Below are 14,615 nucleotides of genomic sequence, written 5' to 3'. Positions count from 1 at the left end.
TTTATATCACACGCAAAGTTAACTTTTTTTTTTTTAAGAGAAGAAGGTTTATTAATTAACTCTCATGGTTACAAAAGGCTCCTTTCGACTCAGAAGCCAAAAACTATAGAAGATCAAAAAGAAAAGACCCTGTCTAGATATAACTATAGCCTATGGTTCTACGCTAGTTAACAAGCCAGTCAGCTCTAATGATGTGAATAACTTTACAATTTTAAAAATTACTAGTTAGGATTTTAATGTCGTCAATTAGGATATGAACAGTGTAAGAGAGTCTTTGACCCTACTATTAAGCAGTTGACCAACAGTAGCGAGTCTAACTCAACGATTAAATTGGGGATATTCTTGTTCTGGAGGAAAGTGAGCACTTTCCGTACTGCCATTGCCATTGCTGCTAATACTTGCATCTTGAACGTACATAAAGAGGAGCACAATTAGATTGTTGAACCACAAAGCTTGCCTGCCCCTCTGCTATCCTCACGCAAGGTTAACTTGAGGTAACCAATCTATAAGAAAATAATATATAAATAAGAATAACCTTTTAAAATAGAGAAATTTATATATAACACCCTACTTTATAACATAATTATGGTTTACACTCTACATTTTTACTATTTACAAATCGAGCCCTATAGTTTAGCGAATATATGTAGAAAATATTTGTGTTAGATTTGAACTAATACTGTAAGAATATTTTATTAAGTAGAGATATTTTATTTCTAAAATAATAAATACTCTTATTTTCTAAACCAACTAAAATATTTTTATTTCTAAAACAACTAAAGTATTCTTAGTATGACTTGACTGATGATATTTTCATAATTTTTTAAGATTAAGTTAACTAACTAATCTAACGATACAGTCCGCATATATTCATTAAATTATAGGACTCGATTTATAAATAGTAAAAATATAGGGTGTAAATCACAATTTTATAGGGTGTAAATCACCATTATAAAGTCCAAAACTTCTTCAATTATACTTTTCCAAGGAAATGTTAATAATTTTGGCTAGAAAAAAGAAAAATCTGAGAGCTAATTTTCTAACCTCATTTGAAGAATTAAATAAACTATACTCAAGTTTAAAGGTTGTTAGTTAAAGTAATAATACGCAAAAATGAGTGAATATTAAATACAAAATCACTAAAATGTAAGGTTTTATTTGAAAGTCTTTCCACTTACAAGTTACCTCTATTTGAGGCATAGGCATATCTATTAAAACAAATGATCTAATAAACTTTCATTTGTATCATTTTGCCTGTCATATTTTTTATCTAAATTTAACAATAAAAGTAATAAAATTTAATTTGTAATTTATCTAAAATTTTCTTACCTTATAAGTTCCGAAATAGATTTCTTTTTCTAGAAAATGCACAAAAATTACAAATAATAAGTATTTGACTAATTTGAATTAATCCTTGGAATATTCTTTTCCAAGTATAGATTTCCATCTCTATTGGATGCCTCAAAACAATTAAAAAAAAGAAGTCGACATCTTTTGCCAATTGCCATCGCACAAATCTCTAGGAGCGGATGGATCGGAAGGTAACATGTCATGCTCCCGCCTGCTTCCGTCTCCGATAACTTCTTCTCACACCTCGTCCTTGTCTACGGAATCCTGCTCAATTCTATCTCCTAACCCATGCGTTAAACGTTCAATCCGCCTGAAACACGACTCGTCCTTCTCCTCTTCTTCAATCTCTTAGACCCTCTTCGAATCTTGCGTCGGCGATCTCTTTCTCGTTTGCTCTCACATTTGTCTGATTCGTTCCGCATCTAAGTGCTGTGGGAGAGTAGTAGGCAGAGACTTCTCAGTCGGTGAGGTATGGGGAGCTCGGAGGAACGGGTGGTGGCGGTGATAATGGTTGGGGGGCCAACGAAAGGTGAGTTATTTTGAGATCTGGGTGCACGTCTCTTCCCAAAATGAGATTTTTTTTGATGGGTTTTTGAGGTTTTTGACTATTGTTTATCTTTGATGCAGGTACGCGGTTTCGGCCCTTGTCTTTGAATGTCCCGAAGCCTTTGTTCCCCTTGGCAGGGCAGCCCATGGTGCATCATCCAATCTCTGCGTGCCGGAGAGTACGAATCCTAGCTCTGATTTTGAATACTTTCTGCAGAATTCACTTCCTTGGTGATGCTTTGCTTATTTTTTGATTTGAAACTTGTAGATCCCCAATTTAGCACAGATATATCTTATTGGATTCTACGAGGAGAGGGAGTTTGCACTCTACGTGTCTTCCATCTCCAATGAGCTCAGGGTCCCTGTTAGGTACGCTTATCTTCTAAGGAAGATGAGAAAGTTCACTTCTTTTAGATGTTATATTCATCAGTTTTATTGTTGTGTTAGATACTTGAGGGAAGACAAACCGCATGGATCAGCAGGAGGACTTTACAGCTTCAGAGACTATATAATGGAAGATAACCCGGTTTGACATCTGTGCTCTTTGTTGTTGACTTATTTTAGCTAGCTCTCTCTGGTTTATTTTGGGTTTGTGAAACGAGCTTAGTGTGATGGAAAGTTTTGCCCCTTGCATCCCAGAGGTTCTGGTTTAAGTCTTGGAAACAACCTCTTCAAAATTGGGGGTAGGACTGCGTATATCTTCCCTCCCCAGAACCAAAGTAGGCTGAAGCCTCGTTCATAGGGACGCATGTTTATGAAATTAGCTGATTAGTGAAAGTTGATGTGGTTTTGAATTAGCCTTTGCTGTCGTGGGATATTTTCCAAGATTCTCCTTCATTTTCCTCTTTAGCTAAGTTTCACCTGATCATTATGCAGCATTCCTTATTAAAACTTTATTTTCTGATTGTGCAGTCTCATATAGTTTTGCTGAACTGTGATGTTTGCTGTAGCTTTCCACTGCCGGAAATGCTTGGTGAGTGTGTAATGTAATTTGCTATTCTACTAATCAGCATTCAGTAGCTTAGTAGTTTTGATGCACTGAAAATCATTATCTTATAATTAAAAAATTAAGTTGCATATCTCAAACATCCAAGTATAAGCATTTTTCAGCCAATTTCTTGTTCTTTTATCAGTTTGCACATATATCTATTCATGAAAATGATTCTATTGGATCAGATCACTAAAATGTGATGGAACTTTCATCATCGCATTTTTGCTGAAGAAACCCCAATTTCATCAAGTGTTTCGGTGGAGCCTACTTCTTTTAGTAGTCTTCTGTTTAATACTGATCCAGTGTTGCTTTATTGCACTTCATGAATGCAGAGGCTCACAAAAGATATGGTGGAATGGGTACAGTCTTAGTAATAAAGGTGAGAGAGCAGTGAACATCTGTTTTTTTGTTTGATTTTGTCAATTACCAAGCATGCATAACATAAACTGCTTTCTTGCTCAGGTTTCTGCTGAGTCAGCCAACCAATTTGGTGAGTTGGTAGCAGATCCTGTCACAAAAGAACTGTTACATTACACAGAGAAACCAGAAACTTTTGTAAGTACAAGGCTTCATAATCATGTTACTATTCTCCTTAGAGTCTATTATGTCATTGGTATAACATCCCCATGCATTTGGCTTCCAACAAGTTAGTGATATCTCTCCATGTTTTCCTTTCATGCAGGTAAGTGATCTCATAAACTGCGGTGTCTATATATTCACTCCAGATATCTTTAGTGCTATCCAGGATGTCTTTGTGCAGAGGAAAGAGATAGGTAAATATGAACTACACATCAAAATTTTCTGATCTGTTGTTAAATGGTATAGTGGTTTCTCACTTCTATAAAGTTGCATGACATTGTTCTCTCCACTGTCTCCTGATTTTTTTCAACTCCGCTGATTTTTAGCTTTCTGATTTAGTTAATCATACAGTGCACACACTTCAGAACTTATGATTGGTGAAACTTTCTTGGTTTTCTATGTTTTCGGTGTTTTGTTTTATTCTGATTTGTTTGTGGGCTCAAGTTCTCTATCAATTATTTTTCTTAACAAGTTCTTGAAATAAGGGATTGTGATACTGCCAAATATTATTATTTGTCTTGAATACATGTGGTGGTCTATAGTTGTATATTAAGCGAGGATGTTTAGTACAAAGACATGGAGCTGTGACACTTGCAGAGGATGTAGCTCCTTTGATTCCAATATGGTCAACCAAGCTTCTTGATAGTCGACAGTGAGAGTCACCCATTTCTTGTCTTATTTGTAAAGCTTTCCCATGGTCAATCAAGGTATGTTTGGGCTAGATAGATTATTAGTCAGCAAAATGCAAGGTATGACCCCATCAGGAGATATATTCTGACTCAACAGGCAATAAGCTGACTGCTGTATATGTGGTGGAGCAGATTGCTCTGATACCGACTAGGCTACTTTCTTTGTTACTTACAAAGTGAATTAACTACAAATGACACCAAAGCCGAAGCATGACAAGTTGCACAAAGAGCCCTAGATGTTCTGTTGGCAATACTTTTTATTATCATTAGGATGGTGAAATTCATGGTTCGCCGGATTGGCAGGATCGGCCAAATCCGATCCCGATCCAAACTCTCTTTCTTTTTCTCTTTCACTCTTTTACTCTTTCTTCTCACTCTTCTCTCTTTCACTCATTTTTCCTCATATTCTCTTCTTACTATATAGTCATTGTTTCTCTTACAGAGATATCTAGCTCTGACGAATTCCAACAACACAAATCTAACTCCGGCAAACTCCGATATTTAATTTTATTTCTTTAATTCTCTCTTAGTTTTTTCATTTCTTTCACTCTATCTTTTTTTCTTTTCTTTTCTTCTTCTTCACTGCACTATAGTTTTTCTTTCTTTTGTTTGGTTTTCTTCTACTCACTCTCTCTCTATTTTTTTTTTTTCAGTTTTCACTTCATCATAGTTTTTCTTTCTTTATTTTCTTATTTTTTGTCATCTTTTTCTAAATTTTTAGAAATCTTTCTGCATTTTTAAATAATATTTAGAATTTACGTAATTTAAAAAAAGTTTGATCCAATCCGGGCAACCGATACAATTGATACGTATTATTTTTTCGGAAGATTGATCCTAATCCCGATTTTTCAAACCTCGGTAAAATTGGCTAGCTTTCTACATCATCTGGAGTTTATTTAAGTATGTCTATAATTTTACTTTGTTGAGATAGAAATGTTGGGTACTTGACTACTTGTTGCGGTAAATGTAGGAGAATCCTGGTAATTTCTAAGTCTGGTGCACATTCTTTCTGCAAGACTGGATGCCTCTTTTATGGAGAGTGCACTTAGGTGCTAGTAGTATTATAGATTTCCCTAAGTCTAAAATATTTATCTATGGATTTCTTTATTATCTTCATCTCCTTGGTACAACTGTGAGATGACATATCTTTGCAATAAGTGGATTGGGCACACTACTGAGTTTTAATTAACCCATTACTAATTCTTAGAGTCCGAGGCTGCATAGGTAGGTGATAGATCTTGACATCTTTAATTCTTAACCAGTGATGTTCCATATTTGGCTCAAACTAACAAGAGAACAATATTGGAATTTCTCATCACAATAAAGTTTCCTAGTAATAATAAAGATAAAGGAAGATTGTAAACTAATATGAACTACTTTCTCTAAGACAATAGTTAATAAAACTCCAAAAGTAATAACAGTGTCCAGAGGTGACTACTAATGTCCCACCAAATAAATTAACATAACATATAATTTTAGAAACATGAATACTAATACAACTAAATGTCGAAGAACAAACCTATGTGGAGGCAGAGTCCCGCCATGTTGGCCAGTAACTAAAAAGTTAGAGGAGGAAGATTCCATGAGCCAACAATTTAAAATGAATCAAAGGCTCAATGAAGTAGAATAAACCTATGTACTAAACATGCTCATAACAACAATAATAATGATGTACAAAGAATAATAATGTAAATTAGAACCAGTAATATGCGTATTATTTTCAATATGTTGAACCTCTCAATATTTAATAAATGTCATAGAGAGGTGGAAGAGGACTACGCGTGAGTAACAGAGTGGTCTTCAATTGCTCCAGCGGTGCTCTGAAGAGGAGGAACGAGGTGGTTTTTAGCGTGAGAAGAAAGGGGGATCTAGGGTATTATAGGAAAAGATTTTTAGGGTTCAAATTTAATTCAGAATCTGCCTCAACCGAAAATTTTGCAGCCACCTCCTCGTCACGTAATGGGCGAGAGGAGAGGGAGGTGGGTCACTTGGACTGCACATGATGATTATATATATATATTTTCTGGTTATTACAGTTTGGCCTTGAGCAATTCCAAAAGAAGGTTAAGAATCACCTGGAGTTATTGTAATGTATTACTTGATCTATAATCAATCAGTATGGTTTCACTCTTGAGGTAAAATTTTTAAAATTTAATCAGGACTAATCCACCTAGGAGTACTGAATTAACTCATGGCCATAGTGGTGCAATACTTGTGAGCAATACTTGTGACAACAATCATATATTGCAACATTCATCAGGAGTTCCATTGTTCTGTCAAATGAATTTAGGTGTAAGACATAGGAGTGTGATCCAAAGACTAAATTATGCATTAACGAGATTTATGGCTCGATATTTGAAGTGCCTCTATTTTCTAAGAGATGAAAGTCACTTCCTGCATGTGGTAGGTGTATTGCATAATTTATCTGACTGCCAATCCGTACCAATAAACTTGGGTAGGATAATTTTCTTGTTCTTATTAAGTATTCTTCTGTGCTTTTGTGTGTATGTATATATGTGAGAAGCAAATCTAATTCTTTTATTTCTGATATTGCAGCTAATTTGCGCCGCGTGTCCAGTTTTGAAGCTCTCCAATTGGCAACGAAGTATGTCTCTCTTTGTACCTAAGAATTACTATGCTCTATCTTATGTATCTGAATTTTTCATCTATGGTATATATTAGAAGTTTCTCTCATTGTGTTTCATGTTTTTCTTTGCAAAGTGCAAACATTACCTATACCTTGATTTCCTCTGCAAAGCTCTCCAATTGGCAGCTTTGGTATTATTGTTATTTCAGGTTCAACAATTTCAGCTGGTTTCAGCTGATTGGATTCTGTTGTACTTAGTTTCCTTGAGTATGCTTGCAACCATTATGTACCCAAAATAATGGTTGTATCACATTAATAGTTGGGACATCATCAAAATGAGAGGAATATCTAGTAAAGGATGGAATTGATCGACCCGGAAAAGACTCAAATGGAACTAGAGAGAACATGGTTCCCAAAATCAGTCAATCTCGAGTCGAACCAGTTGATCTGAAATGGGATCAACCATAACCAATCCCGATCCGGACCCAAAACCAGTATGATGATTGGTTTCTGTTTGAGATTGGTTGTATCGGTCGAATTGATTGAAACTCGGCTGAAACTAAATTTTCTGAAGATTTAGGTCGAATCTAATTTAGGAGATATTAGTAATTGTGTTACGACTTAAAATTGGAATCATGACCGACCATATACCTCAATGCACTTGAGATACATGTAGCCTTAACTAATATTTTTCTAAGTCCCAAAATAATAATAATTTAAATTATAAGCAACTAACTCCAATAATAAAAAAAGGCCAATGTCATTGACATTGTGTCACCAATCAAACAGTATAACAAATAGTTTAGAATAAAATATCTAAGACAACCGATGGATAAAATAGTAAAATCGTAAGTGGAGGTGAGGTCCTGGTGCATATCAACACCTGAAATATTAGAAGAGGGAATCCATAAATCAACAAATATAGCTCAATGAGTGGAATTTACTTAAAATCAAATAAATCCGAATCCATAACATAACTTTAAAAAAATTACAAGTCCAATAATATAAAATGAGAATCTTACTAAGCTTGCTTATGATAACAATAGTAATAACAGTACAAGTAATGACAGAGCAAATCATATCTTATAATATGGTTTATGTCCATATGCTGAATTTCTTTTAATATTAATAATAAAGTCATATGTCTCAACTTAGGACTATTCCTGAGGATCTATATCAATTACAAGTCAACTCGATATGCATTTGAGTTTTTTCTTTATAGTTAATCTAATTAGGGTCACCAAGAGGTGTCACTATATGATAAACTCACCCTGTTTTTTTCACTAATCATAGAGAAAGCTTAGTAAGATTTCTAATATAGCTTGAGACTATTCTTTAAACGCGTTAGAGTCACCTAAATGGATCATATATTGATCAGGTATAAGACTGTATCTTAGACTTTAAGGTAATCTTGAGTCACCACAGGGAGATGCACGAAAATATTTTGTCTGTCTGTTTTCAAAGTCCTACCACTTATCAATTATATTTTTCCATCATATAAATAACTATATGTACTAAGTATAGCAATGTAGTGGGTCTTATATTTTGCACACAGAATATAATAATGCACAAAAATGTAATAATGTATTTGCACACTGAATTATACGTGATATGATAGAAAACAATAAATACAAGATGAATAAATAAAATAAATACATAGTGAACCCACTCACATGTATTTAGCTAAAACAACTGAAATCTCTAGTCCATCGTTTAAGCCCATTGGATCCCACAAGATTTTGGTTCAATGAGCTGGGCCAAGGCCCAGTAAAAAAAAAAAATTTAGCAATGGATTGGGCTGCGGGTTAGCCCACAGCCCATCATTTGCTAATAAGGTACGGGTCGGGTCTTGGATCTGAAATCCAACTCGAACTTGCAACTAGAAAAAAACGAAGGGGAGGGATTTGGCTCAGTCTAACCCGAGCCCCACCCCTCACCCTTCTTCCTCGAGAAGATCGACGCGAGGAAGAGAGAGAGTCCACCAGCGATTGCCGCCGTCGCAGTCATCGGCCACACCCTATTCTTCTCGCCACGATCGCGGCCACGACAAACACATGAGGTGAAGGAGAGGCCGCGATAACGACCAATGCTCCTAACTCAAGGTTGTGGAGATCTAAGCCACGTGGGCTCTAGAAAGCACTCCTACGACACGAGGCCAACGGCACGACACTCCGGCACACAAGCGATAGCGACTCGAAGCCACTAGCCAACTCGATTCACCGGCGACTCCACTTCGCCCTTAAAATAAGTATTTTTATTCTAACTTGTTTAACTTAAATTAATTATGAGGGATGCGAAAGGGGTTACCTGTGAGTTGTTGAGTGGTCTCCGCTCGCTCCGACAGTGCTCCGGCAATCTGATTTGACAGTGGGTGGTTCGACGGGAAGGGGAGAGAGAGAGAGATTAGATTTGGATTTGGGGTGGCTGAAATCTCTCAGCCACTCCATCGCGTAACTGCGGAGGAGAAGTGAAGGAGGGCGCACATGCACTGTACGTGTGACCCCTTTTTTTTTTTCTGGTTCTCACAGATTGATATTCTTAGTTGCCTTTTTAAAAATTTTTAGTTTTACCCTCTATTTTGAAGATTTAGGTTGAATCTAAAATGTATCTAATTTAGGAGATATTAGTAATTGATATTCTTAGTTGCCTTTTTTTTTAAAATTTTTAGTTTTATCCTCTATCTCTCACACATGTTCTTCTTCCACACTTATACTTCATTGTTGTGTTTCAATAGATAAGGGTGCAATTATGCTTATTACATTGCAACAGTATGCTAGCTATGAAAACACAAACTATAACCCAAGACAAATAAAGAACATGTTGTAAAAGTAGTTTACTTTGTTTTTCTGTTTTTGCATGATACGGTTTGCTTTTTTTTTTTTTAATAATATGGATGAGCCGTAAAGGCCCAAAAGTTCAGTGCAATGTTTGTATTGTGGAACTCTGTGATTTGTGACAGGGAAATCCTATAAAATTCCATGGCACTAGGGATAAAATATCTTTCCTTTTCATCCTGGCAAAACTCCATCTGAGGTTACTATTATCAGTGGGATGCTTTTGAACATTGTGATATGTTTCTTTGTCTATTGAATCTGAACTTCTTGGCTGTTTCAGCACTATAGTAGATGATGCTCTGAACTACAAATGCATCTGAGAGATGCTCTCTTATTTTGAAGATTTGATATTAGTTTTGTCCTTTACTGTATTCTTCAAAAATTTTGCATTAATAATCAGTTCAAGGTATACTAAGAAATTTACAACTTCGACAAATTCTTTTTCTCCCCCTCTTCTAGTGTGTTGATTATTAATATATCTATGCTGATTCTTACTTTTGACAGAGCTCTTCCGACAGATTATGTCAGACTGGATCAGGATATCCTGTCTCCTCTTGCAGGGAAAAAAGAACTCTATACATATGAGACACTTGACTTTTGGGAACAGATCAAGACTCCAGGGTAGAAACAATGTTTAGATCTAGGTTTCCTTCTTTATTCTGTTGAACTATTAACCAATTGTTTGTCTATGCTTAGGATGTCTTTGAAATGTTCTGCGCTGTACCTTTCCCAGTTTCGCCATACCTCTCCTCACCTATTAGCAGCAGGTGATGGCACAAGAAGTGCCACCATCATAGGTGATGTCTATATTCATCCATCAGCTAAAGTGCATCCAAGTGCAAAGGTAGTTTCTTTTATCTCTATTCTTGAGCTTAGTTAGGGTTCAAGGATAACTATCTTCCATGCAACCCCTCAGTGTTTCTTGGGAAATTTTAACAAGTTATTTTTGATGTCTTCAACTAATAAGCAGTTTTGAGATGAATCTTGTTGGTAACTTGCTTATATATAGATACTCAAGTTTTTATTGATAACGTTCTCTAATATTAGGCATCCTGCTGTGGTGTTAATGCTTAAAAGTCTGGTTGTTGTTGTACTTGTAGTTACACTGATACTGGTGTTTTAGGATGAATCTGTATATTCTTTAATTGTATGGCCACAATTAAGCTAATATATGTAAATAAATATTGGTCAGGCATTCTTACTTTATCTACTACTGCAACAATGGTCAAACCAGTTTTATGCTAAAATTGCATTATATGAATCTATCAATTTCATAAATTGAGATCTTATGTCTGTCTCAGGACCTACAAGTTATAATTGTCGAGATGAGACAGTAAGAGAGACTCTTGGATAAAACTAAGCTATCCCTTTATTATTTAAGATGTGCACTGGGCCTCCTAGTAATTAGACATTATATGTCATGCATGTTCAGTCATGTTTAAAAGTATCTTGTAGTACGAGTACAGAAAACATTTACTTACCCTTTATGTTACATACGTATATACATGTTATGCATAGTACATATTATAAAGTATATATATGCATGCCATGTATGTATTACGTGTATAAATTTATAATTTCGTGTAAATTTCTAGGACATTGTCCGTAAAGCAGATATCAAAAATGTTCTTGTATTCAAGTGTGTAAGTATAAACTTAAATAAGGAATATGCTCAGCACTATAGAAATGTTATACTTTAAGAGATATTAAGTTTGAAAGTCATTTCTTTTGCATCACCTAATCCCTAATTACTTAATTAGTAGCCTTCCCTAATTAGTAGCCTTACACTCTTCTAGTTGCCTTGTAGAATTTTCAGTAGATAGATGAGAAGGTTCCAATTTTTCAATCTAGGATTTTAGACCTTAAAGATCAAATATCCATTATATAGGTTTCAATGCAAAATCTCAAAATTTTAAATTTTAAATTCATATGCTCAATTAAAAGGGTGAGGCAAGTATTCCAACTTGGCAGAATTGAACTCTACTAGTTATTGCCTTAGAATTTACTTCACTTTCCTTCTCTTTTTCTTATTCTTTTTTGTTAAATAACAAATACGACATATTTCATCTTCTCGAAAGGCTTCTTTCCTTGCATTGTTTTGAAAAATGATTGCATAAGCGGTGGTTGTGGGCCAACTGCCTGGACTGCGTATGCATATGCACTTTCATATTTACCACCAATGACTGTATTTTGACCTCGTATGTATATGCATATGCATCCTCATATCCATATGAAAGCGCTATGCCATAATATTGAGATAATTTATAGTGCTTCATAATAATTTTTTATTGATTTATTTTGTTTGGTGCAACTTATCATACTTAAAAATACTTATTAAGTAATTATATGATTAGATAGTAGCTTCCTTAGTGGATAGAATAATATAAAAATGATTGTGTATATATTACTTTGCAACTTGTACCTAGTTATTAGCTTGTTATGCTAAAATATTCAATACACTAGATATGTAAATTATATATAATTTATTATAAATATTTGCATTGATAGACCGTATATGCACCTGCATACTGTGGGCGCTTTTCACAACATTGTTTCCTTGGAACAGATCGGCCCCAATGTCTCAATATCAGCAAATGCTCGTATTGGAGCTGGTGCGAGGCTCATCAGCTGCATCATTCTAGATGATGTTGAAATTAAGGTGTTATATTTTTTTGACATGAATGTGAGAATGAAAATGTTTCTGGAGATATGGTATTAATGACTCCATTCATGACAGGAAAATGCAGTTGTTATACATTCTATTGTTGGGTGGAAGTCATCTATAGGAAAATGGTCACGTGCACAGGCAAGCCTCCCTCCACTCTTCCCCTTTTTCTTCCTTTTGCTCTGAGAATTCTGGAATGTTCTCTTTGATAGATACTTTATGCTCAATTTTTTTTTTTAAGAGAAGTGGGAACTTAATGGTGTTCCAATTAAATCGGTGTTGTTCGAATTTAAACCTAGGTGTACTTATCCAACATGAGCCACTTTAATCATTTTAAGCATCATCCATTGGCTACTTTATTCTCAATTGTTTTTCATGAAAAATAATTTATTATGTGAGAATGAAGGACCTTTAATGCAATTAAACGTGGAGCATGATCACTGAATTGACTGAGAATTTGCTTATAAAAAACCACACATGACGGTGAAGCTGCACTCTAGTAAGTAGTGTAAGGAAATGCCTTATACCAGGTTATTTACTGTTTAGTGTCCACGGGAGAAAGTTATTGCATTTTTGCAGTTTCTCCTATGAGGTTGTCAATGCTTAAATATGCTACTTGCAAGCAACCATGAAGTTTCCAAGCTTTAAAAAAGTAGATAATTGATTTCCCCAAATTGTCTTCTCCAAAAAAAAAGGAAAACTTATAAATAATAGTGCTACAGTCAGAAAGAATATAAGTTGGTATCAGATCTGCTTTATTGATCGGAATTTATATTTGATGCAACAATTTTACTTTTTTATTGTAATATAGAGTGGGCTAGGCCCAGTTCTGATGAAATACTGGTACCAAGTGACCTTAAGTGTTCCACACAACCTATTTGCCTCCATTTTGTCTCGGAATCTCTTTCATGACTAAGGTCTCAATTGCATTTCCTTTTGAAATTCTCCATTCCTAGCCGAATATAATTGAATCATCAACCTTTCTTTGCCTACAGAAATATGCTCCAAGAACAATAATCACATGAATAAATCTTCATTTATCGCTCTATATATCAAAAATTTTAATCCTTATTTATCCGTTAATGCCAAATCACATAATCAATTATAATGTAAGTTTTAGATGCATATTTTTGGTTCAATGTTGCTTTAAATGTTTGACGACACATTTCAGGGTGAGGGAGACTGCAATGCGAAACTTGGGATTACAATCCTCGGTACGCTCTTACTTTTCTATAACTTTTCCGACTCTTTTGCATCTATAAAAGAAAAGAAAAGAAAATATTCCATGAGATACATACATGTTTGTGTTAGTAAATTATATTTTTTAATCACTCAGGTGAAGCTGTGTCAGTTGAAGATGAAGTTGTGGTGATTAACTGCATAGTTCTCCCAAATAAAACCCTCGGTGTCAGCGTGCAAGAGGAGATCATCCTGTAATCTGTTTAGTTGATAATAGAATCGTTCTCCATGCCTTAAGACTGTTGGCCTTTATATCTTTTTGCTAGATCTGAGACATTGCTTTCATTTTGATATGTTGGTACCCAGAAATGAAAATTGTAATATTTGTTGTTTATTAACGTTTTTTTAGTATCATTTAGCAAACAATAAAGTTATGTTTGTCAGGTGGGTATCAAACCTTGGTGAAAGTTTTCTAGTTCTGTGAATTTATCCTATTACTTTTGCTTCTACCGTCTCAAAAGATTGTATTTTGTTCTTCCATCACCTGGATCTCATGGATTCAGATTGAAAAAGATTGAATTCCTTTTTCTTTAGATGAAGTTCACCGATATTGTTCGAAGGGAACAAGGATTCCCATTTTCTCCATTAACAAACCACTTCGTGGAATGAAACCTGTAGTCAGATATGATCATTGGGCGGGCTAAGCTGGTTTCGAGCCAATCTGGCTTAAATATTTATTCATGACCTGATCACCAATCACTTGAGTCGGGTTGGGTTCGGGCCAGGTTATAATAGTTTGCTTATTATCACTCGTCGGTCCGTGAGAAATCAGGCCAGCAGGATGGCCCAACTCACTTTTTAGCTATTTAAAAAAAATTTATTGTTAGCTTATTTTTTTAAAAAAATATTTTTGTTCCTCCATTTTAAAAAAATAATAAATTAAAAAATTTTAAAGGTGTGCTTAAAAAAAATATAAAAGCGAGTCTAGTTGTGGGTTGAATGGGTAGGCCAAACGGGCGAGCCAAACGAGCGAGCTTTCGGGTCGGGTCGGGTGAGCAAAGGGTTGGCCCATGTCGTCCATGTGTAGTTCAGACCGGGTCGGGTCTAAATCAGGTCTGAGTTGGGCTTAGCTCGGTCTAAACTGGGCCGGGTCGGGCTAGGAATGGGCAGGCTGGATCGTTTGATTAAGTCTACC

General features: G+C 35.3%; 1 protein-coding gene across 1 annotated transcript; it reads left to right on the top strand.

The window, feature by feature from the left end:
• The first annotated feature begins 1,493 nt into the window (after positions 1-1,493).
• On the top strand, positions 1,494-13,912 carry LOC140772513 (uncharacterized). The gene is made up of 15 exons (XM_073114615.1): positions 1,494-1,879; positions 1,978-2,075; positions 2,165-2,265; positions 2,344-2,422; positions 2,809-2,869; positions 3,220-3,266; positions 3,350-3,442; positions 3,570-3,660; positions 6,712-6,760; positions 10,081-10,197; positions 10,273-10,420; positions 12,143-12,235; positions 12,314-12,382; positions 13,413-13,455; positions 13,578-13,912. The coding sequence occupies exons 1-15, from the start codon at positions 1,822-1,824 to the stop codon at positions 13,676-13,678; spliced, it is 1,248 nt and encodes a 415-aa protein (XP_072970716.1). The 5' UTR covers positions 1,494-1,821; the 3' UTR covers positions 13,679-13,912.
• Positions 13,913-14,615: the final 703 nt, after the last annotated feature.

Source organism: Typha angustifolia, chromosome 12 (genome assembly GCF_048772165.1).
Source record: "Typha angustifolia cultivar Huaian chromosome 12, ASM4877216v1, whole genome shotgun sequence".
Taxonomy (NCBI): Eukaryota; Viridiplantae; Streptophyta; class Magnoliopsida; order Poales; family Typhaceae; genus Typha; species Typha angustifolia.
This window is presented reverse-complemented; position numbering and strand designations above follow the sequence as displayed.

Bases quoted from the DNA above. Each gene is read 5' to 3' on its own strand.
- LOC140772513 (XM_073114615.1), top strand. From the start codon at position 1,822: ATGGGGAGCTCGGAGGAACGGGTGGTGGCGGTGATAATGGTTGGGGGG. The intron at 1,880-1,977 runs GTGAGTTATTTT...TCTTTGATGCAG, and splicing joins GGTTGGGGGGCCAACGAAAG to GTACGCGGTTTCGGCCCTTG. The intron at 6,761-10,080 runs GTATGTCTCTCT...TACTTTTGACAG, and splicing joins GCTCTCCAATTGGCAACGAA to AGCTCTTCCGACAGATTATG.